The 24,830-nt window shown below is 39.0% G+C and overlaps 1 protein-coding gene across 2 annotated transcripts; it reads right to left on the bottom strand.

The window, feature by feature from the left end:
• Positions 1-2,920: 2,920 nt before the first annotated feature.
• Positions 2,921-24,147, bottom strand: tnfrsfa (tumor necrosis factor receptor superfamily, member a). Of its 2 annotated transcripts, XR_001962956.2 has the most exons (11): positions 23,864-24,147; positions 13,734-13,896; positions 11,780-11,911; positions 7,745-7,856; positions 6,896-7,029; positions 6,697-6,795; positions 6,563-6,609; positions 6,137-6,415; positions 5,968-6,004; positions 3,713-5,431; positions 2,921-3,210 (listed from the first exon to the last, which is right to left on the bottom strand). XR_001962956.2 is itself a non-coding variant. In XM_018694255.2 (10 exons), the coding sequence occupies exons 1-10, from the start codon at positions 23,894-23,896 to the stop codon at positions 5,130-5,132; spliced, it is 1,338 nt and encodes a 445-aa protein (XP_018549771.1). In that variant the 5' UTR covers positions 23,897-24,147; the 3' UTR covers positions 2,921-5,129. The 2 variants fall into 2 exon arrangements, 1 of the variants encoding a protein (XP_018549771.1); XM_018694255.2 differs by having other exon boundaries at positions 2,921-5,431.
• Between the last annotated feature and the right edge of the window lie 683 nt (positions 24,148-24,830).

Below are 24,830 nucleotides of genomic sequence, written 5' to 3'. Positions count from 1 at the left end.
AGGGAGCCAACTGACCTCCCACCTAAAGTTATAAAGCAAAAGTTTATTATTGAAACAGATAACTCAAAGTGTACCTGCTTGAAAGGAATCTTATTTTCTTTAGACATTTATTCAATAGATAGAAGAGAGAGACTAGATATGAAACCAGCAGAAAGTAAAGGAACTACAGCACCTGCATATGCCAAAGAACAGGTCAAAGAAACGACAGAGAAAATAGACCCAGACACAGACATTAATAATACAACTCATGAAAATATGATCACAAATCAAGAGGAAAATGTGCCATCAGAAGAATCAGTCATACCTTCACCTCCCTCATACAAAATAATGGAAACAGAAACAACAACAACAGAGACTACTACAGTAAACACGGAGATAAAACAGACAACATCAAGTTCTGAAGTCCTTAATCAAGGCAGCACACAGAAAGCAGATGGACTGCCAAGTACGGAGGACACCCCGACAACCACAACGACTCCAGAGCCTGAGACTGACACCGAGCCCACATGTATAAAATGTAACACGAGGAACACTGAGCCTACGACTGGAAAGCCATTCTTCGGCCTTCAGGATGAGAGAAGACGTCCTGCCAGATACAAGCAAAGCTCACGAAGGTGCAGAGAATAAAGAAAGAGATACAATATACAGGACAGAAACTGCAAGAAAAGAAGATCAAAATGATCCAGGAGAGACCTCATTTACATTTTCACAACCTTTAGAAACAATCCACAAACAAACTACAAACAATCCTCCAAAAGTAAGTGAAGCTGTGGTACCAGATATTCCATGAAAATGTCGGTCAAATGAAAGGAATGTATAAATATTGCGAAAAAAAAAGAACAGTTTGACATTTTACACAGGGTTATGTGCTAGACTATTTATTAGCCTGACACAATAGGACATAGAACATCTGGCAACTGCTCAGAGCCAAGTAACAATTTAACACACAACCCCCTGATTTCCCCTAGTTTCCAGTCTTTGTGCTAAACTAAGCTAATTACCTACTGTCTTTATAAATACATATATATATATATATATATATATATATATATATATATATATATATATATATATATATATAATCAATTTCAATCAAATTTATGTAAGTACAGAGTGATAAAATGAACCATGTTTCACTGTTCCTGCTCACATTTCTCAGCTGTGAATGTACTGATGAAAGTTCTCCTCCACAGTCTACAGGTGACACCGTGCCACTTTGCAGAGGTTTAATACATCGCACCGAGGCCGGGTGGAAACACTGTATGGAGAGATTTGCAGCAAAGGGATCAAAGATAGTTTCCACACAGGAAACCATGGATGCGTTTAAGGAAAAAGGAGAGCTTGAGAAAAAGGATTTATCTTTCAGAGGCCATGATGACAACATGCTTAACGACGATGAATATGACCATTTCTATTATTTTGACGGAGTGCTGAAAAGAGTTCGGAGTAATTTCTACCCCTATCGCAAGATACAAGGAAGACGAAAAAGGAGCAATGACAACTCAGAGAGCAGTGTTACCTCAAAGAGAGAAAAAGGAGACACTCATGAAAATCTTCTCAGTTACATCCGACGTCTTACTTTGAGGAATAAGGTCAGTCACTCCAAATGATCAGGCACTGATGATAATATGCAGAGATGCAAAATATGCAAAATAAACTAAATACAGAGAGTGACTGAACCTTCAAGATGCAAAATACAGAATTTCAGTTAATCATTAACAATGTTAATGGAGACTGAAGGTAACACCAACAATAGCTTCACCTACTGGCCAGTAAATGAAATACAGTGTCCTGTGTGAATAGTTGAGGCAGCCATGTCAGATCTACACTTGACACCACAGAGAGTGTAAAGGAGGAGAACACATGAGGAACTGGGTCAACAAGTAGAGAGCTCTAATGTTTCCTTATGTGTAACTAAACACATTGTTCAGACATTCTGAGACTTCATGTTGATAGGTGTGGGGAGGATTTGTATTGAAGCTATCATGACCCTGTCTGTCAGTTTAACTCTACTTACTACATTCTTTTTGTAAGCTGTCTGTTTTATAGTATGCTGATGATGTCCATCAAAGTAGCATAAAACACAACTTCTACCTCTGAATCTCATTTGTAACAGCCTTTATAGATTTGTTTAAATGAACATTTATAATCGATAATTTGAACCACCATTTTTTAAATTGTATTATGTATTTGTACATATTGCCTTGTTATTATCACTTATTCCGACCTGTTGTTTTTAGGTTGTTGTATTTGAATGTTAAATAATGTGCAGTGGACATGTACAAAAAAACCCTTGCTTCCGTGTTTTGTATTTGTCTCCTCCTACCTTTAAAATTTGCTGTACATTTGTACACACTGATTACTGTTGTTGTTGTATGTCAGAATGTTTTCTGTTAATTCAAAATACAGTATGAGTGATACATGTGTGTGTACTGTGTGTCTGTGTGTATAGTAATTTTCAGTTTACTATAACATGTAAATTCTGGATACCTGTATAATATGTACAATCATTATATATATTAGTTTTAAGCAGTGGGTATAAAATTAACTTTAGAATGAAACCTAAGTGCAAAAATGCAGCTATGAAGACATCATCATCATAATCATAACAGCTATTTATCATGACTGGATGCATCTTGGCTGTGGAAAAATTAATATTACTGTATATGTAAATATAATATCTAATGTAACATATCTAACAGCTAATAACCATTCTCATCCAGGATTTAGATAATTTGTGATCCTCCCCTGAATTAGTCGTATGTTTCAAAAATAAACCATCCTCCCATCTACCACAGATTATATGTAACAATGATTCTGGCAGAGCAATGTTTAAAATTAAAATAAACTAACAGGCAATATATCAGCTGTTATAAACAAAGAATAGAAACATCAGTAATTTCAAACTATTCCAATGAAGTATCTGTACAAAACATTTATTTGAAATTGACATAAAAACAGCTTTGCTGTAGTTGCATAATTTAAATCTGAAATCCATGACAAGCAAACAATAACTAAGGGGGAAATGGCTTAATGGTAATGCTGAACAGAAGGTTTTTACACAGGGGAAGTAAATTGAACAGGTTAGGACTTGCAATGAAATATATGAAGGTAAAAACACAGAAAGAACTGTATATAAAAAGAGACATACACTCACACAAACATGCACTGAAGCCTATTCACTGCTACTACTTGGAAGGCTGAGAAGAACTGTAAAAGAAAAAAAAAAAAGAGTATGAGTTGAGAAATAGATGAGTTAAAAAAATGTTAAATGAGAATGCTAAGTGAGAAAGCAGTGTACTGTATAGGGTCCCTAGAAATTGATGCAGGCTGTATTTTCATTGTCTGTCAATAGATGGCAGTGCCAGCACTGTAGCATCACTCTCAGCAATAATATATAACTCTGTAACTCTTTGTTTTATACATTAGAGACTGCAGAAAACGGGCAAATTCTAGTTTAAAATTTCACAACAACAGCAACCGCTCTGGTCTGTATGTTTGTTGTCTCAATAACTTCATACCTCACTATATTCATTTTGGCTTGTTAATAGAGCTGCATATATACATATACATTTTATGAGGCTTCAATGCTCTCTGGACATTTGTATGTACATGGGATAGACATTGGGACAATAAATTTGAGCTTCTTGTTAAATCCAGAAAATGTTTCCTTCATCTTGTCTGAGTCTAACTAAGACAAAACATTCCGTACCTGCACCTTCACCAAAACTGCTGGACTCAACAGGTCAGTCCCCATTTTCTAGGACCGATGTCAATTGGACACATTCGACTCAAGAAAGCTTCAGCGCTGTGATGAATGTGGTCTAAATGGAAACTAATTTGGGAAGAAATGGCACATGTAACATTGACATATCGACAGTGTGGACCCAGGTGCTGCACTAACACACAGTGCAGAGTTGAACAAACACTACAAGTTTCAACCACACCTTGAAAAGTTGGATGTCAGTCATTTTTGCCCTGTAAGCTAAACATCATCACAACACAAACAGACAGTGTGCTTGTTTTCCAGGGGTCGCGTTTGTCAATGGTATAAATAATAAAAGATAATTATTATTCATTACAATAAATATATCAATAAATAAAAACGACCTTTGAAGTTTTCAAGGTTACTTGAAAACATTATGGAAACATCTTACTAAACTATTAACAGCTGTTCTAACAGAAACAGCCAGTGAAATTCCTTCTCCAATGTCATGTATGAGTAGTAACACTGAACATAGAAAATACGGGACAGAAACATTTCTACAATGCGTCTCGATTGTACAAAATCTGTTTTGAATCACTATGCTCTGTGAATGAAATCATAATGAAAAAAATACACCTAAGTAAATTTAGATTATCAAATGGCATTGAAGAGGTAAAGTTTATGATTAGTAAGGCTGCACAGTAACTGTTGCTGTAACAAACGGACAATATTTTCCTATCATTAGTCAGGAAAATGGACTGTTACTATGGTTTCAGAGAAGCCTAAATCTACAAAAAAACAAACAAACAAAAAAACCCCAAACATAGCATGATTGTTTGTTTTAAATCCTACATGTGCCAGAGGTCAGTGCATCAAAGAGGCACAGTATTAGTGACATAGCTAATGCCACTCCTACAAACCAGTGTATATCCTTGTCTCCAGGTAGTGTACTGTGATCTGGGTAGAGGACCAGACGAGTGACACGTGCCCAGAGACTTCTAAGCTTTCAGTATTTGGCTGCATGTTGCTTCATTACGGCTTGAAACATTCAGCCATTTCTGCCTGTGGACGTTGACACCTTCATATTTTGTTCTGCTCTTTTTGAAAACATTGTTGTGGTCTTCTGTGGCGGTAACACTGCCAAGTTTGGCCACAAAACGTTGTCTTCTTCATGTTCATTATTACACGTCAGTGTTTGGCAGATAGTCAACATCCTCAGAGTGCTGATCAATACGACTCGACCTTCCCCTTTTTTGTGTTTTTCTTTTTAAAACTACTGGCTTTTGAATACATGGCCGGTCAGCCACAAAGAGGTAAGCCTGTTCGTGAGACACGGTGTCCACTGACAAGTGTCTGTGCTTTTAGTTTTTCCTTGGATTAGGCGTGTTTACTTCACTTGCGGGTCCCTGCTACTTCAGCTTTTTCAGGGAGTGTCTGCGTGCTTGTAGTAGCCTCTCTGCAGGGCTGTGGAGGCGATGATCTCAGCTGAGCGTCGCTGGTCCATACTTAGCAAAGTGTCCAACAGGTCGTTGATGTCAGCTTTTAGTCCCTGCCGCTGCATCCAGTTCTTCAGCAGTTCGTAAACTTTGTCACCAGGGGTGCCGTTCTCTGCAATTCGAATGTGGTTGTCGCTGACTCCAATCATTCTGAAGAACTTGTTATGGATCCGCACATCCAGGTACTCATCAAACAAATCAAAGCTCTTCTTTAAGGATTTTTCTGAGCCTGTAAAAACAGAGATAAATAGAGAAAAGTTTGGTGGTGAGACACAGAATGGATGAACGTGGGATCTATAATGGGTTGTTATGCAAGTTAAATGCTTTAAAAAACACTCAACAGTATATACATTGTTTCTATATGGTTTAGGAACAACCCTCAGGGCATGCATACATACAAACAGGATTTCAATACAGGATCAAACAAATCTCTTAAGCCATGTCTTTTTTAATTCAGCATGAGAAAAAAACAACAGGAAAAAAGACGAAGCAAACAGTTCCAAACCCCTGTGGGCTTAAATATGGCCTGACTGTCATGAGATTATTAATCTATCAAGCAGCTAATGTGAGATCTTGAGGAGATACTGTTTATTTGACTTCCCTGTGGACTGACATGAACTGCAATAAACTGTGTGGTTTCCTGTGTACAGCTAGCTGCCTTCTAGGGCAAATCAAGTGGCATGAAAAACAGCTTCAAGAAATTAGTTAAAAAAACAAAGGTTTTTCTGGAGTGGAAGTCTCCTCCTCCAGCTGCCGGAATCTTACCTTGTAGTGGCACTAATCGATGTCGCAGAGGATCTTCCTATAACATGAGAGAAGATACAGATGTAAGGGACTGTGGCACAGGTGATCAAAATGTGAAAATAAAATATCAGAATTTTCAGTTTACAACTGAATCTCTGAGATCTATCTGAGGCTTTTTATCCTCCCTCACCATGTCTGCAGCCGACTGTCTGCAGGCTTTGGGGCTCTGGTGTGGGGTGTTACCAGAGGAGGCTGCTGTGGGCAGGGCTGACAGGCTAGTTTGAGACGAACTGGTGGTGTTGGGCAAACTGTCCCCTAGCCCTCGGTCCTCATCTTCAAGGGTAGCAGGCTTAGTTATCCCACCCTGGGTCTCCTGCAGTAGGGGTCGTGACTCCGGGCGGGACTCCTCTCCCTCCAGACCTGCATTCTGGTTGTTCTGTCTCTCCTCTGCTGTGGCTCCGCTCTCGTCCTGCCCAGAGGAAAGGTAGAGGATGGAATACATTGACATATCGTTCAACAGATTACATAGAATAATTGTGATTGCTGGCACAGAAGAACAACCAGTTTTTTTTTAAAATGTTCACAATGTGAAAGGAATCAACACAAAATAACTTACAATAGGAATCTTAACAATTTCACCAGAATCACAATGGCTCTTTGAACCTGTATAAAAGCAGGAAAACAGCATTAGGAAAACATCCTTAATGAAAAAACTGCATCACAAATGTATAGTACATGATATCTACTCACATGGTATTTCACATGAATTCTGCCTGATCACAAACCACCACACAGCCAGTCCAATAAGAAGAATGAGGAAGATGATGGCCAAAATACATATTGGGATAACTGACAAAAAGAAAAACAGAGATAAATCAGTGTAGGACTGTAATTAAATCTTAGAAACAATCTAATCCAATTAAGCAGTGAGCTTTGACTGAAAAGTTACCAATGTCCGCTGAAGAAGAAGGGGTCTGTGTGGGGAGGGCTGGGGATGTTTCAGTAGGGGACGGATCTCGTTTTCGACACACTGTGTTAGAAAAGGGGGTGCACTTCTTCACCTCTTCCTCTCCTGGTTTACACCTGTATTTTTGTAGAGAAATAAATGAATTTCCAGTGATATCAAAACATCCCAAGCACAGCATAACCCTAGGAATTTAAACCTGGTCCTGAGGACCCAGAGTACTTCTTATTCTCATTCTGGGTTTCTGTTAGTCAGGGGCTAAGCTTGAATTGGGTTGAAAGATTGACTAGCTGCTTAAAAGAGGACTGGACAGATTTAGTAGTGCACTTCTGCATACAACAGCGTGAGACTCATGATTTGAAGGTTATAAAAGAAAATTGTCAAAATTGATGCAGAAGAACCAAAGGTACTGTCTTTTTAATTCAAAATATTCTTCCGTGTCAAAACCTGGTGCCTACATTACCCACAATTCAACTCAACTGCTGACAGTTCAGTTGGAGATTCAGGTGTGTTATGTTAGTAGCAGCTAATGTAGCCTTGAGCCACTGGACTCTACAAAGCTCTGGCAAGCTTGCCTCTTTCTTACTTCACACCCTCAGATTTTTTTTCCTTTTTCAACTTTGTAGTCTTCAGCCCCAGCCAACATTTATCAATTTATCAGACTTCTAGCCGCTCCCTCTGTGCCTACAAAAGACTTTATTCATCTTTTTCCACACATGCAGTAGTACTCCCCAAGATCTGTAAACAGACTTTGGTGTGTAAAATTGACAGAGTTCCCCCTTTAAGACAGAAACTCAGTGACACTTTGGGTGCAAAGAAGTAAATCACACTTACTTGGCACAACGTTTGCAGACTTCACAGGCCTGATCTGGTACACAGAAGGTGCCCTGTTTGCACCGGCACTTGGTGTCCGTAGTTGTGGTGCAGGATGCAGTTTCAATCTCATCTGTGAACAATTAGGAAAGTTGTGAGAAAACTGAAATAGCAGACATGAGTCTGTTCATGAAATATCATGACATTAATGGCCAGGGACATAAATCAAACAGGATTAAATAAACAGGGGACCAATCAGCTCCCTCTGAAAATGCTCATCAAATAACTAGTTTCACAGCGAAGTCAACGCACAGACAGATATAAAACAAAGTGATATCTGAAATGATTTTTTTTAGCCACTGATATATAGAGAAACAGATGGCATTATGTACATCATGTACATTATGTACTCACTATGTATTGTGGTATATGCTCGTCTTTGAGTTATAAAATTAAAGCTGATGATGCAGGCAAACTGGCAAAGAGCCTATTTGCAACCACAGCATACCAGCCCCTGGATTCCTAGACTGTAAAATGTAAAGTAGTGTTCCCCACGCATCTGTGATCGCCACAGAGTCTGTGTGAACAGCTAAAAAGAAGTACAAATCACCGGTCAACCAAGAGTGTGTAACTTGTAAGGAGTTTGCAACTTTATCTAACTTTGTGAACAGAGTGTACAGAGTTTAATAAGTAGACTCATATCAAACCTGTGACCATTATCTTGTGTTAAATGAGAGAGAACGTTGCAGACTTTTCAGCTAATTTGTAGGCCGTTAGCAATTATGGTAATCTTTTACACAAAAAAAGTTAGATAATTGACTTTCCAATTTTGTCTTCTTATTAGATATATTTTGCCTCATTCTAACAGTATAATGAGGGATGGAGAATCTGGCATGGTTCATTTATTAAACTGAGACCTAAAAGACAGTAGTTCCGGCCTTTTTAAGATACAATCAAAATTAATAACAAAGCAGCAGTCCACCTCCACAGGACGACCTTTTCACTAAAATCTGATGTCAATTCTTGCTAATTAAGGAAAAACTACAGTGTTAGGTTGGTATGGTAGCAAAATAAGCAGTGAGCTCACCCTTGTTATCTTTTAATCAGCTCATTTTAGTAAGTTTTAGTGTTAAAAAGTCCGTCAAGTAGCTTTTAACATATTCATTTCTGGTGCAAATTTATGACTGAGTTCACCCACTGTAAATGAGGATGTGTTACATCAACTTTGCCAAAGACACAAAGTTCACAATTGGTAATCAGCCGGGAAACACTTTATTACCTTCATCAGGAAACATTATTGAGAAGATGCATTTTGTTGACGAACTGGAAACATCAGTGTATTTTATGGGGAGAAATTCTATCTTTATCTTTTGTCTGTACAGAGCACATAGTTAAGAGTGAAGACTCCAGTGTTTGTCTTCTCCCATTCCATCTCTCCACACTGAATTCCTTGTCTGTCCTGTTGTTAATATTGAGTGATTATCAATGTAATGACCTGAATGCAGTTGGGTAGATTGGGCCTGCAGATACCACAGCTGCAACTTATGTTATGTTCGCGTGATGCAAGTCTATATATGGAGTGACTTGATGGCTCAAGGCAATAACTTGGATTGTATGGATATTAACACATAAACAGACCATGGATTTATCAGAAAAAAGTATTATTAAAATATATATTTTTTAATTTTCAAATCTCTGTGTGTCCACAGAGTTGTTTTCATTGAGGTAAAAAATATACTATTTACATAACTAGCTTCTACCATGTGCTAAAAGTAAATTATCTTCTCATTTAGCTCAACAGCCACTGAAATAAATTTTTGACCAATCAACTAATAACATTCTTGTTTTTCAGCTGTTCCATGGTTACACTCTGTACTCACTGTATACACACTTACTCAGTCAGAGACCATTACTGACTTTACAAAGGCAGCTAACAACTGCTACTTATACCAAGTAATTGGGACAATAGGTTTGGTTGTTTAAATTTAACGACATACAATAATCACAATCAAATTACAATTTTCCAATATAAAACTATTTCCCTTGGAGGTTGTTTAATTCATTTCTAAAGATGGAGCGTAAACACTCATGGGACAATGTCATTTAACGCATGGTTGTAAAATGCTTAGCCCTGCAGCGCACAAGCATCTCTCATGATTGGAAAACACAAGGATATCTGACTATACCAAATAACAGCTTATGAACTGTGAAAATAGGTCACATGAAAAATATTTAAATTGTTCATGGTTTGAATTTTGTGAAATTTCTCACAGTCCTTCTATTATAATTTGTACAAAGAGGCAAATTACAATGGTAGCTAAACAGAGCTGACATTGTTGGACTTTAAACATGCTGATGACATTGTTCAGTGACTTATCTGCTCCATCTTGTTACTTTTGTTTGCCATTTAGTTAATTTGATCAAGCTAGAAATCACGTTTTGTTGTTGTTGTGTGGTAGTTTTTATCACCAGTGGAGCCATTTTACACACAGTTGACAACGCAGTACTCTCTGCTTCCTTCATGCAGCGCTAAAGAAGCTAATTTTTACAGTGAAGATAAGCCATGTTGGACACAGATTGTGGCTAGTGCCTGCTGTACAGAGGAAATGGTATTGTAGTCCAATGCAGTGAGAAATTATTCTTTTCAGTTTTGTTACATAATTATGCTCAGTGCTGACTGGAATGTAACACATTGCAGGAGAGAGCAACAAAGCCTTAAATAGGATGTGAGTAAGGGCAAACCCAAAGGCCAATAAAAAAAAAAAAAACATTCAGAATTGCAAAGCAATTCAGTGGCAGATGGTGTTTGTAATACACTGTAATTTCTTCATTCTGTTATTTCATTCAATTGGCAGGTGCTTTGTAAAAGTCTGAATGTTGGGGGTGGGGAGGGTGGGGCATTGAAGAGCCTGCTTAGCCCAAACTGAATATGAGCAGCTTTTTCTGTGTACTTCCTGTCTAATTTAACTACATTGTGCAGTTCAATTAATATGAATCAAACTCTGAATGAATAATAACATGTTCTGAATAAAATACCAAGATCATTTTTACAGGGGAAATACTCTTCACAACGCTCATCATAACACTTTGCTTTAGAGAAATCATGGCTTAAACTTCAAGGTGAGGCTCCATCCAACACCATAAAGGATTAATTCAATCAGCAGTGGTCATGTCAAGTGCAAACAGTGAGAGCAACTTTTTAAAATGTATTCATTCACATTTTTTTTTAGTTTAAACAAGAATTTAAACTAAGTAATTTTTAACTTCAGTTTAAACTTGAGCAAAATGCACAAAGCTCTATCTTAAAACCGCAATGAATGAGCACAAAACACATCCTATGTAACACTAGTCTCTCTTTTCTGTGGCTCCAGCCTTTCATTGGACACAAAGACGTCCAGTGTGGGAGACAATGAGACACGGCCACACCCAGTTCACCCAGGTAGGACAGACACACAAGCAAATCTCCTGAGATGGGTAACATGCTCACATTCAGTGTACGAAACAAAAAAACAAAGACACGCCCTGCTACTCCGTGTAACATCATAAGATCACATTTTCATGAGTGTGTCTGAAAGGCAGGGGGCACAGACAAAAGGGTATTAACTTTCCCAAACAATATATCTTTGACTAACTGGATTTCAGAAGACTCTACTTTTTTGTAATTTTTTAAAAGGCAATGGATTGAATTAAAGGGCAATTCAGTTAGGTGTTATTTCATTTCTTTTTTCTTTTCTTTTAACCACCTGGGACTTATTTTCAGCTTTCAGATATGACAAAGCTACTTCCTGGTTCCACCTGGCATGACATACTTACTGTAGTTGTCCATGAACAAAGATTTATCGGGGAGACACCCCCTCTTATAATAAGCTTCTCACACAAATGGCAAAAATTCAGTGATTCCTGCCTCTAAAATGTGAATATTTTCAGGTTTTCTTTGTCTTCTGTAATGGTAAATTGAGTATCTCTGGGTTTTGGACTGAAAAAAAAAAAACTGTGTAACAAAATTTAACATAATTCTGTGAAAATCACAAGTCAAGTCGCAGAAGATCTTATTACCTGAGCGGCAGTGGGTACAGGGCAGACAGCGGTTCATGCCGTTGGAGTGCTCTGTGTAAGTCTGTCCATGCTCACAGGGAAGACAGTTCCCTGGTTCTTGGTCTCTTTCACAGGGCTTATGCACAAAGGTTCCTGTAAATAAAACAAGAAAACAATCAGACAACAGCTCAAATGATAAACACATACTCTCATTTATAAAGTTAATTCGAGGTCCTGTGGATCTTGACGTCATTAATGTGATGTGTTTCCTGCCGAAACAGGATGTTTGGGCAGGACATACCACAGCGAGGGTTCGCGCCATGTTATGTTCTTCTGAAGTGTAAACCAATGGGATAACAGCTAAGGAAATAAAGACAGTTTGATAAAAGGGCAGAAGGGTGGGATTTTGAGGTTTTCTTTGCTTGTACATGATTCACGGTTTCATACAAGTTGACAGGTTTCCAGGAAGTTTAAGTCCACATTTCATGCTGACTAGAAAAAGGACATGAACCGATTCACTGAACAACAGTTATTTGACCTCCTCCACTAGTCGACTGTCATGCTTACAATTTTTATACTCAGTTCATGCATGCCATAAATAAAACCACTTGATTCTCATGTGTTTTCAGGATTTATCTGATGCACAAATGAAAAAAAGACAGACAGTAGAAAATGGAGAAAATGTTACAGATAGCAAGGACAGCTTTGGTTGAACTCTCTGAATATTCAGTAAATAGAGTATTGGTCCTGTGGTTGGTTCAGGGGTGAATCAGTTTGTTTTAGGTCACGTTCAGTGGGGTTAGGATAAAAGTGATTAGAAAAAAACAAACCAAAACAAAAACCATTATGTCTGGTTAAATAACAGCTCATACTGACAAAAAGAAGCAAAAAGCTAACATTTCATTCCATTAAGTGGTCACTGTGGTTTTTAAATATGTGGTGAAAACTGACCAACTGGCAAGAATGCAAGAAAACTGAATCATAACAGTGGGAAAACACATAAAATCCAAGATCTTTCTGCAACCCAGTGTCACACGCAGACAACGTGCTCTGTTTTAGCTGTTAGTTTCTATTAATTATCTCCCATGAATAGTTCCGCATTTCTGTCTCTGTCTTTGTAGACACTGATGATTTTCTAAAGGCCTCATTTCTGTTAGATATAAGAAATCAAGTTGATTTGCAAGAGCTGGCAAGTAAGAAGTTATACAGGACCGTCACTAAATTTGTAAGCCTTCTCAGTCAAACACTTAAATACCTTTAAGTGTTCATGCTCATTTCATTTGGTGAAGGGTAAAGGCATTTGTTTTAGAAATGACAGATTAGTTAGCATCATTGAACGTGAACCAAAGAGCCCTAAGTTTTATTTAAAAGAAAAAAATTATAAAACCTGAGTTTATTAAGTATAAAATAGGATTTCTTAGAATTCAGAATGGTAAATGAAATAATTAAATCAGCTGGCAGCAGCATGCAGTAATTGCATCTTGGCTAAATAAGTTCTGGGCTAAATAATAAAAAAAAAAAAGTTAACAGCCTCTCCAAATTCTTTACATAATGAATTAAAAGGGCTGGTACTGTTAATTACTCAGGACTTAAAAATAACCTTGACTTCATATCCTGCACTTTTCACTTCACTTTGTGCTTCACTCTGATCTGCTGAGATGGAGCAGTTTGCCTTCTGCTCCTGGCCATCACGCATTCTTTCCAGACCAGGCAGAGAATATTTGCTAAACTCGTTTGGGACACAGTTCAGGTTATGGTTTTGACATTTGACTTCAGTTTTTTTTTTTTTTTTTTCACACAAAATGCCATTCTAAATGTTGGCTCTAGCTTGCGCTCAGTTCATTTAATTTAGAGGACATAGATGAGTTCTTTAAGATGCAGGAAAAGCTACAATTTGTTGATTGTTGCTTATGTGTTTGGTTGCAGCTGAAGCTGTATGGCTACTGTATAGTCTGCTTAAGATGATCTTCCTTACCAGCCTGGCAGTTGAGGCAGCAGAGTCCCCGGTGGAGGTACTGCTCATTCTCCACACAGGGTCGACGAAGGGTGAGGTTTCTGTATTCATCGCTGGACCACTGAGATGCTGGAGGCTCTGCTCCGTGACACACCAGCCCAATGAGAAGTGTTGCCACCAACACCTGAATCATCAAGGTCAGGGAGAGGAGGAGGCAGACAGGGAGAGAGGAGGAAAAAAAGACGCTTTGCATTATTATGTGTATCAACAGTATACAGACTCGCCCACTCAAACTCATTAGATGGAGGACAGTAAAGAGGAGAGTCTATCTTCATAGGAAACCTTGTGTGAGCAATCTACGACTTAATTTGAACCATCTGATCTGAACATCTGCCGTGGGAAAGCAATTAAGGGAGCCATGCAGCTGGTCAGAACTAGAGGCAAAACAATCCTGTGTGCAAGATGCAGAGCTATACGCTAACTACACGCAACACAACAGGCAACCAAACTTAATTACTCCATGATCTGGTTTTCTTATAGGCAAAGTTCAAAAAGCAGAGACTCTGTTTCCTCTATTGTGGGGTTACCAGAAAGGGTCTGATAAGGTATCTCAGCTAACACCAGCACAGTGCCCATATCAAATGTGATTCCAGAAATCCATTCATGTGCTAGATAATAACAGGCTTGTATAGGTGGGGTACTGAGAAGAATATAGCCGAACACTTTAGTGTGGCCCCCAGGCGCTGGTGTTTATTCACACGCTTTTCACCATGTCAATGTGAGAAGGCCCCATTCATTGGCAAACAACACACTTTAGTGCCTCTACTTCAAATGACCCACATTCTTAAACCCCGGCTCTTTGAATGCCATGACATGCGACACCGCCATGAAGCACCTCAAACGCAATGCGACACCATCTGGGTAAATGAGAGGCCTAGATTTAGAGGTTTTGTCTCTCCTGTGCACCAGTCCCCTGCCCCCCTCTCCCCACCTCTACTAGACCAGCAGAGAAAGGAACAGGTTAGGGTGGAGTGGGCCAGGTTGAGAGGGAGAAAGGGATGGAGGAGGATCGATTAAAAGAGAGAAACTGTAGACAGTGAGTTGAAGATGGGGTGTTCTAGGGGGAATAGGTGGTCTAAAAAGACAGTGTGGGAGAATGAGAGGAAGAAAGACTGTGAGAGGATCGAAAGAGGTAGAGAAAGAGAGACAGGCTGGAGCTGAGACTGACTCCTGACGCTAGACTTGGCTCTCTGGAGGGCCGCCATGCCTTGTTGTTCAAAAGAACTTTCCCCTCTCCCTCTCTCTCCCTCTCTCTCTCTCTCTCTCTCTCTCTCTGCCTTTTCCCTTCTTCCTCTCCCTCTGCTCACGTCAGACTTTCCAAAGACGCTAAGAGGCAGACGTGGAGGGGCAGACGGCCGGCAGAGCAGTCACAATCACACCATTTAGATCTATCCAAACATTCTGGGGATGGGGGAGGCAGAAGAGAGAAGGAAAGGGGAGGGAGATAAAATGAGAGGGGGGGGGGACTAACAGCTTGCATGACACAGGGTGAGTCTTTAGACTTGAATACACTATGTGTATGACTGCAGGGTGGGGGAAGTAGAGAGACATGGAATTGGGGAAGGAGTAAGTAGAAGGCTGTGTGAAAAGGCTAGAGAGAAAAATCTGTGTATAAGCACATGTGCACGACAAAGCAATGGAAAGAAAAGATGGGAAAAAAGACAACAGGGAAAGAATGAGCCGCACTGAAGGTAATTCTACACTTCTACAGTGCAGGAGGAGAATGTGAAATTTCAATCAATGCCCAAAAAAAGTATTTATCCAAAAGCGAGTAGCTAATACATAACTACAGCCAATCACAAGTCAAAACTCATGTGCCTCTTTGAGAGTGAAGATGCATAGACAGCATAGAGATGACATCATTTCCAGTCTTTGTTCATTCCAGGGCCTGTTATTCAAAACATTCCCAGGTGCAGCCAAGTTCAGTAGCTAACCTGGTATGCTCTTGAAGGTTACTGCACAGAGGATCCAATCATATTTTATGAAGGGAAGTAGGGTTGCCCCTCTTGACCATTTTCATTATTTATTAATCAGCAGATTATTCTCTCAGTTAAGTTATTGATTGTTTGGTTTGTAACAAGGTGACGTCTTCAAAAGTCTTTTTTTGTTGTTTTTGTTTTTTTGCTGATTAATTTCCTGTTGCAACTATTCAAATAATTGTTATATTAATTATTAATTATTTCAGCTTTAAGGAGAAGAAAAGAAAATCTAATGCTAATGCTAATGCTAATGCTAAAAAACTAATGCTGAGAATAGTTTAAGAGAGATTGTTTTATATGATGGCAGTCATACTAGTGTTTAACCACTTTTCAATGCGCTAATGTGACAATCCAAAACAACTGTCCAGCTTTTATTTTGGAAAAAAAAACACCCTGAACTCAGTCTGAGGGAATCCTGCTTTGTGCTGTTCCTCAACCACAGCCTGCCTGCACAGAAAGAGAAGGAACAAGGCCATCAACATGTGTTCACACTAATATCCTAAGGCTGCTAAACTACATAGGCACAAATGTACTGTATACATAAACACTATGGGCAGCCACAATGTGGCTTAGTTTTACCTCTATAACCAAGCGAGGGAAGACTAGAGTGACCGTAACCTCAGTGCAGAAAGCCCTCCAAACCCACAATCCCTGGAAACTCTCCAACTCTGGGCTACAGCGGCTCAGTCCACTTCACAGTCTTCTCTATCCTCTGTACAATGAGTGGGCTGGGCTGCAGATTATTTGGTAAAACAGTGTCCTATTGTCATGCTATCAGTCTGCATGTATGATAGGTTAGTACTATGCTTGTATGGATACAAGTTAAACTAATAAGAGTTACAATAAAATACTGAGAGACCTTCTGTTTATCTGACAACAGTAGCTTCCCTCCACTTCCTCTAAACCACCCCGGGTTCTTCCAAATGGCCTTGGCACAAACTCTTCACATGCCATGTACACTGAGAATGCATTTGTGACTGAACGACAGGACATCCTTTCAGTTGACCTAGGTTATCAATGGGCCATTTAGTGGGCTGTGATCACTCCATATCCCTGAGGGAATTACAGTGAGTGCCATTATATATATATATAAAAAAAAAAAGGGGCAGAAACAGAAAACAGAAAATGTGATGCAAACACACACACACACCCCACACAACACATACACACACAATTAAACCAAGGGAGATTCTTCATTTCATATTGGACAGATGATTTCAATCATAGCCAAGTGATAAGGAAAGACATGATGTACCTCATTATACTCCTGTATCCGGAGCCGGACCTGACTCTCTGTATCATGCCTCTCTTATTAGCTGGTTGTTTTCTTTCATTAATTATCGGGCATTTGTGATAGTTAAGATACTGTACAACCATAGTCTCAGACAACATGACAGAGAGCAAAAGAGCTCTTGATAAATTTAGATTAACAATATTTACATGCAGTAAATTCAGTGTTGACAATGTTAAGATTATCAATCAATCAAGACCTCCCAAATAAGGTCACTCGTAATATACATAGTAGCTTGAATGCATTTATAATTTACTTATGCAGTGTATACAAAACCAGTCAAAGTTGTCATTTTTTAGTTTATGCAATCAATTTAATCCAGTTTTTAAATCCAGAGTGTAACCTTAACTGCACAGTGATTTGTTGATCTAACAACAACTTAATCAGTTCATCAGATTACAGATGGTCAGCAGCTTGAGGGTCTGAGTCAACAACCACGTAAACTAACACTGATTACCGACCATTACTACTTTATTTCCATGCTTCATTGAGGAATTGATATTTAAGGACTCTAGCACATGACAGGGTGGAGGATGGAACCAACATGTTTTGCTGCAGCTGCTGATTTGCAATTTACCCCACTTCAGTCTCTATCAAATACCACTGCCTCCCACAACCACAAGAAAGAGAACCCCTGCCTCCACCAGATAACTGAAGTGGGGGCAGTATCTGCGTTACAGCTGCCAAAGGCTGATATGATGTCAGGAGTTTAGAGAAACATGGTACAAATCAAATCCTAAATCCTAAAAAAGCTATTTTTGTCTTGTTACAAATGCCTTTCACAACCTCAACAACCATCAGATGTTTTGTTTTGTCTGACCACAAACTCCAAAACCTAAAGTGGTTCAGTTTTAGGTCCTCACACTTGAGAAACTGCAACCTGGGAGTGTGTAGCTTTTTTCAGTATTTTTGCTTGAAAAACGACTGAAACGATTAACTGTTTATCAAAATAGTTGCAAGTAGAAGTTGATAAACTTTGTGTTGATAATTTAGTAAATAATTGATTAATCAACAATCTCATCACTCTATTACAATTAATTCTATGCTTTCTGATTGATTGGTTGAGCTTGGGTTGATATTTTATGGTATTCACCTTTACCTACCCATGACTGCTCTATTGTGTAATTTGTGTTACATAGTATTCAGATGACCCTTTGACCTGAAGGAACTGAAATGGTGAAATGAGATATAAATCAGAGGTTTACAGTAAAATACCAAACAGAACAGAAATACAATGTGACATCTTCTGATAACTGTCATCTTCCAATATCATGTCCAGATTTAGGACTGACTTCTATTTTTTTTTTAACATAATACTAATTTAACCAACATGCTCCAACTCATTGTTTAAGATGACACGTCAAGTACAATTTGTCCTAAATTTAATTCTAATTCAGTGCAGTATAACTCAGATTTCTGTGAGCTGACCTTAATAGGACAGTGAATGCGCTTTGAATCTGTCTTACAGATAGATCCTGGCATTCACTGGGAGCAGGGGGTGACCACGCATGACTTTACTTGAGTGATAAATTACACTGACATTTTGTGTTAGATGATGGAGGCAAGTACAACCAGGCTTATGTGAAGTGAAAGAAGTCTGACACTTGATACAAGCTGTAAATAAATCCAAAGTTCAGTCAAGCTCGGATACATTGGTCATTATAAAAGTGAATGATACAAATTGAAGAGAATGGCACTCACGCTGTCACTTAAAAGCAGTCACACAAGAAAGTGCTAACAGTGTAAAAAAAAACATATTGTTGAGCGACAAAACATGCACACATACACACACACGTACAATAGAGTACACAATCACACATACAGTGTATGTGTGGGAGCGTGTGAAAAGCGGCTGCCCCCTCCTCTCAGGGAGCACAGGAAGCTTGAGACAATACAGAGGCTTCATGCAGGGTTCAGCTCCAAACTGTTCGCTCCACAGCAGCCCGCCCCAGAGCAGGCCCAGCACCCGATTAGACCCGCAACATATCCGCTAGGCTGGATATTTATAACTCAGGGAAGCAGCAGCTCCGCGACACAAATTCTTGAGTTTCCTCAGGAGGTATGCTTCACTGATTAGATGAGTGTCACAGTGTGTCACAAGCAGGTTAGGTAACATTCACCTTTCGAACCAGGGAGGGGAAAAAAAAAAAAGAGAAACAACAAAAACAATCTGTGATGACGACAGTTTTGATGAATTTCCTGGCAATCGCTCGGCTAACCACAAGTTGGTGAAATGACTGATACCCTGACGTTGACGTTGACCACACGAACATGAGCTTACTGTTCTGGTGACTGAAAGAGAGGGGGCCGCTGAAAGTTTGAAAGGTTCAAGAGTTGTACGCAGGTGCAGCATGACACATTTTCCAACTTGTTTGCGTTGTGAGGTCGAAGTGGTCTCTGTGGTTTCTAAGGGTTGACTGTTTTCAAGTGTGCACAACATCATTGTGACTCATACAGTAAGTTTCTGAGGGATAAGCAAGGACATTCAATTTGAACGTCAACAACATTCACAAATTGAATTTAGAGATTTGTGTGCAGGAGGGCTATTAACTTAGGCTTTTCAAATTCTGATTAGGCCCTTCACAGAGAAGCAGAGCGGCGACTCACAAGACAACTCCAGGAGCTTGAGGGAGAGAATGAAAAGAAAGGATGACTAATAGATTAAAGTATGTGCAGGAATCCATCACCTCGCTCTAGAGACAATCACATTACCTCCATTAAAGCTTGTCTTTGTATAAAAGGGAAAAAAATCTGTGAAGCGCTGGCAGTTTATAGCCTTCTCTATAAACACATCGCAGCAAAAATGTAGAATATGTGACTGGTGGAGCAGGTCAACAAGGATTTAAGTGACCATCAATAGCTGGAATTTATGTCGGATTTATGTCTTTGTAAACAGAAGTCCATTCTCTGGACAAAGGTTGAGTTTGTCTTAAGACTAAAGACTTCTCTTATAATCTGTTCATTCATCCAGGAAAGCAGGAAGTCAGAGCATTTAGTTCTGATGCAAACCTTATGCCACTCTGGTTTCATATTATGTCATATTGTGTCTGAGGTGTCTCTAAATGTCCACAATGCCTGAAAATCCATCCCTTCCCTTTTTTTTTAGCTGCTAAGACTGAAATAAAAGGCTGCAATTATTGATAATTTTCAATCATATCAATTAATCTGTGGATTTTTTAAAGATTAACTGATTAATTGTTTCCCCACAAACTAAAATCTGTAAATGCTCATCACAATTACTTCCTGAGGAGATGTCATCAAATTACTTGTTTTGTTCAATAAACAGTCAAAAACCCAAAGATATTTAGTTTTTGATCACAAAACACAATGGAAAGTGGCAAATCCTCAAAATTTACAAGCTGGAACTAAGAAACATTTGGCATTTCTGCTTGAAACCATGAGTCAGTTGTTAAAGTAGCTGATTATTTTTAGTTGTTGATAGACTTTGATTACTGAAATGCCCGCATTTACTATTGTGACATACAGTAATAACAAAATTCTAATAGTAATTCTTTCCTCTTAATAGTATCCTCCTGATTATATATAGTGTGGATAAAATCCTGCAAATAATACTAATAGGGCTGCAACTAACATATAGTTTCAGTATTGATTAGCCTGCTAATTTTTTGTGATGAATCAATCAATCATTTAGTCTATTCAATGTCCAAAAATAGTCAAAATAAAATCACAGTTTCTAACAACCCAAGTTGGTATCTGAAAAAATTCTGTCCAACTAAAAGTTCAATTTCGAAAGATATTCATTTCCAAAAGACAGACAAAAGCAGAAAATCTTGGAACCAGAGATTATTCAGCATTTTGTTTGGAAAAAAGACTGAAATGATTAACTGACTATCAAAGTATATTCATCAAAACTAATTTTAGCTCTAAGCACTACCCATTCATGAAATACACCTGTGGATACTTGTACACAAATAATAAAATATCTAACTGAGGCTTTATCCTCATGTCCACAACAATTTTAATAACCACTCTTTGACATTGCAGTAAACACTAGCATCTTAAAACACTGTAAAACAGGTAGAGTCAAAATAGAAATGTGTTTGAGAAGAAGAAAAGCTGGGAATTGTTCTGCGCCCTTCGGCAACCAGCGTCCATCCCTTCTGTAATGTCCTCAAAGAGGACTGCATACCTCTGACTCATGTGATCTGACCCATCAGATGACTTCTGTACACATGCTAGACTTGTGTATGAGAGTGGTTCGCAAATTCCTGACGACACTGTGTGATGTGACATTAAGAAAGTTCTACTTCATTTGTCCCCCAAGGGACAATTTGCTGTGCAGCAAGAGAATACACCTACAAGCATAGAAGGACACGCAGCAAGACATAAAAATATGTAAGCAACATTATGTAGAGTTAAACCGCCCTCACATACACACATTTAACAGTTTGTGGGAGTGCCAATTTCCTCACCAATCACAGGACCAAAGAATTAGTTGCTATTTAGGTCTAAAAACATATTAGAATGAAGCTACAGTTAATCTGTTTACCCAGTGATGTTTGACACACAGTAAATTATCCCCACTTATCTCAAACTGGACCATTCATGTGTGAGTGCTGACTTGCCTCTAATGGTATGCATTACGTGAGTGGGTGGCACCTGAACAGGTGGCACTCCCTTGGAGAGTCAGTAGGTCTTTGATAACTGAGGAGTGATTCACCGACAACAACAGCAACAACAGATTCCTTCAGACTTATCAATCCACCATCAATAAAACATCAAGAACCATTTCTGCTCTTTAGCATAAAATAAGTGCCAGGAAACTCCAATGCAAATACAAAAAGGCACACAACCACCTGGTATCTGACAGTGAGTGGGTTGCACTGCATTGCATCATTCAGTGTCTATGGAGCTTCTCTAAGACACAGGCTCAGTTATAACTGTTCACATGGTCACCATGCAGAGCAGCAAGCAGCAGTTACAGTATTAGGAACTCTGTTGACCACTGCTTAGTCCCCAGTGACACAGTTTGGCCTTCACTTGTCCCAGATGTCAGTCCTGCCCTTGCCTGTGTTGTCCACAGGGACAGAGGGGGATATTTCCTGTGTGAACCAACACCCAGACAAACAGTAAGCAATAACAGATAACAATCTCGTGCACATTTGCATGGGCATGACAATCCTAAGAAGTAAATTGATGCCACTAATATCAGCATATCTGTGTACTCTAGACAGGAAGTTTACTGGACAGCCAGGCACGTACACTCAAGCCAATTTGAAGGGGTGTGGAGGGGGGGGATTAGGGAGAGGGGGAAACGGGGTGGGTGAGTGGGGTGGGGGGTGGTTGAAGTTTCCTCGTAGTCCCTTAGCAACAGGGCCTGCTGGCGAGGCCTCCAGAATGTACTGTGGTTTACAAAAGAGATAAACATTGACTTTGCCACCCGGAGAAGTAAATCTGATTTCAGTAATGGAAACACTGCATGACTTAAAACACAGATCAGACAATGCAGAAAACAAACACTAAAGCCCCAGGCACATCAGCAGATGTTACATTTACTTTAACGGCTACACTTACAGTGAGCAGAGCTACAGTAGGCATCTCTGATTGAATGCCACTATACTGCAGTTTAATGACCGACACTGTTGCCCTTATCGACCACAAAAGAAGGCAAGCCTTAATTTGCTCTGTCATTAAGAACTCTGAATCATTTTCCGCTTCTTATCACACACTGTAATATAAACCAGCAAGTTTTGTATTTGAAGGGAAGTGGGAGTTGTAGTGTCCTACATAAAATCCAATCATACGTTTTGCAGTAATCCAAGGGACCTTTAATAAATGGTCACACTTTAAGGCCTTACAGTGAGCTTACAGTATTCATAGTGTTAGGGTTTGGTGCCGCACAGTTGGAAAAAACAACAGCCAAGGAATGAAAAGACGTCTCTGTGAAGGTTTGAGAGTGGAATAAACTTCAGTGGAAAAACTTTTGAGAGTTTGTGACTTTAATTGACTAACTGGCAAGGTGAATTCTTGGCTTGTTAGGGGTCAAACTGATTACAGCTTCAGACATGTTACTAAACCCGTGCTTCTCACAATCTGCACAGAATTTGATTTAAAGCTTGTTGGAGCAGAGGTGCACTCCACAGCAGGCCATAGATCACAGCACTTATTAATAGTGCCTATAGGACCAGCTAACATCCGCTGTGACAGACCAAGAGCCCCATCATATGCTGAATGTCTGAACAATATGACCACATGATGTCCAACACAGATGGTGGCTGTAATGTTGGAGAGAGGGGACAGAGTGAATGATACAGCACATGTACTGAAACGATACTCAACTGAGCACACAAACTAGAAACAGGAGCCAACAAGGTTCAGATGAGTGCAGCTTCTCTACAGAAATAAACACTTTAATCAACAACAACAAACACAGTGTTGCTTCCTGTGTATGTGTTCTTGTGGGACAATGAACGGGCTTGTTTCATCTTCTCACACAAGTTCACGGGCCTGGTCGTGATTTCAGCTCCCATGTCACAGCACAGGTTCCCAAAAAAAAAGTCACTGTCTGTTTGTTCTGGGCTTCAACTTAATGAAACACTCTGTATTTGTGTTATTAAAACTCTCTCGCCGCCATGGCGACAATTTGAATCAACATGTTACTTTGTATCATTAACTAAATAACATAACTGTGCTGCGGTACCGCCGAGAGTGCGTATATGATACGAAGCTATCCGAAGTTTAGAGTATATTTTAACCATTAATGGAGGTTCAATTACAGAATAAAAGCAACTGATAATCATACATCGTGATATATATTCAAGAAAGCATGTATTCAAAAGCTTATTGTCGTGTTTACTTACAGAAAGTTTCCCGACCACCGGATCGAAGTTCATCTTCGGGAACTTCGAGATGAGAGGCAATCCCGGAGATTTGGACTTCGCGTTAAAAACCACCAGTACAAAGTTTCTAAAAACACAGTTACAGCGAAAAAGAAGACAGCCGCACTAATCCAACTTCAAAGCTATCCGTCATCCGGTTTCTTACATGAGTTTACTCTCTTCAGTGACAAAACTTTACAGCGCTTTTTCTGGGAGAAGAGAGAGACACAGTCTAAGCACCAGTGGAGATTTTTTTTTTTTTTTTTCCAGCTCCGAGAGCTGTGTGTGACGCCATTCGACACGGAAGCCAATCACGGCGCTTCTCTCTGAATAACAATTAAGCTATATTGTACTGTACTTAAGTAGAATTTTTAGGTATTTGTAGCCCACCTCACTGACGTATTTCCATTTATGAGTCATACTATTACTATTACTACTGTTTTACTCCACTATAGTTATCTTGGTTTAGGTTAGACTAGGTTTTAGGTTAGTTTACGCAAACTTAACATAAAAGCACACGATAAGCTTATAAAATACAAAATTTAGTTTATTATAGAATAAGCCAGTTATTCTGAGCCTTTCTGGTTCTTTTAATATTAAACTGTTAGCATTTCCACCAGAGGGGCATTTCCCCTTTAAACTGTATACAGTATAGTTAAAACTAGCTACATCAGTAAATCCCACTAGCACATGCATGCATCAGTAATCACAACCAAATAATGTCATATATAATAATGTATCACCCACAGGGTCAATTTTAGTGCAGAGGCAGTGCTTTTACTCTTGATATTCTAAGTGCATTTATCAGATAACACTTATGTACTTTTAATTAATCTTTTTTTAAACATTGCTATGATTGGTATTTTTCACTTCCACCACACCAGCAGGGTTTAAAATTCAGCAAATAGATCATCTCATGCTTTTATCATTCATTCATGGGTAACTTTCT

This window comes from Lates calcarifer, linkage group LG9 (assembly GCF_001640805.2).
Source record: "Lates calcarifer isolate ASB-BC8 linkage group LG9, TLL_Latcal_v3, whole genome shotgun sequence".
Lineage (NCBI taxonomy): Eukaryota > Metazoa > Chordata > Actinopteri > Centropomidae > Lates > Lates calcarifer.
This window is presented reverse-complemented; position numbering and strand designations above follow the sequence as displayed.

Bases quoted from the DNA above. Each gene is read 5' to 3' on its own strand.
- tnfrsfa (XM_018694255.2), bottom strand. From the start codon at position 23,896: ATGAACTTCGATCCGGTGGTCGGGAAACTTTCT. The intron at 6,610-6,696 runs GTGAGTAGATAT...GCTTTTATACAG, and splicing joins GAATTCATGTGAAATACCAT to GTTCAAAGAGCCATTGTGAT. The intron at 5,432-5,967 runs GTAAGATTCCGG...CTGTTTTTACAG, and splicing joins TCGATTAGTGCCACTACAAG to GCTCAGAAAAATCCTTAAAG.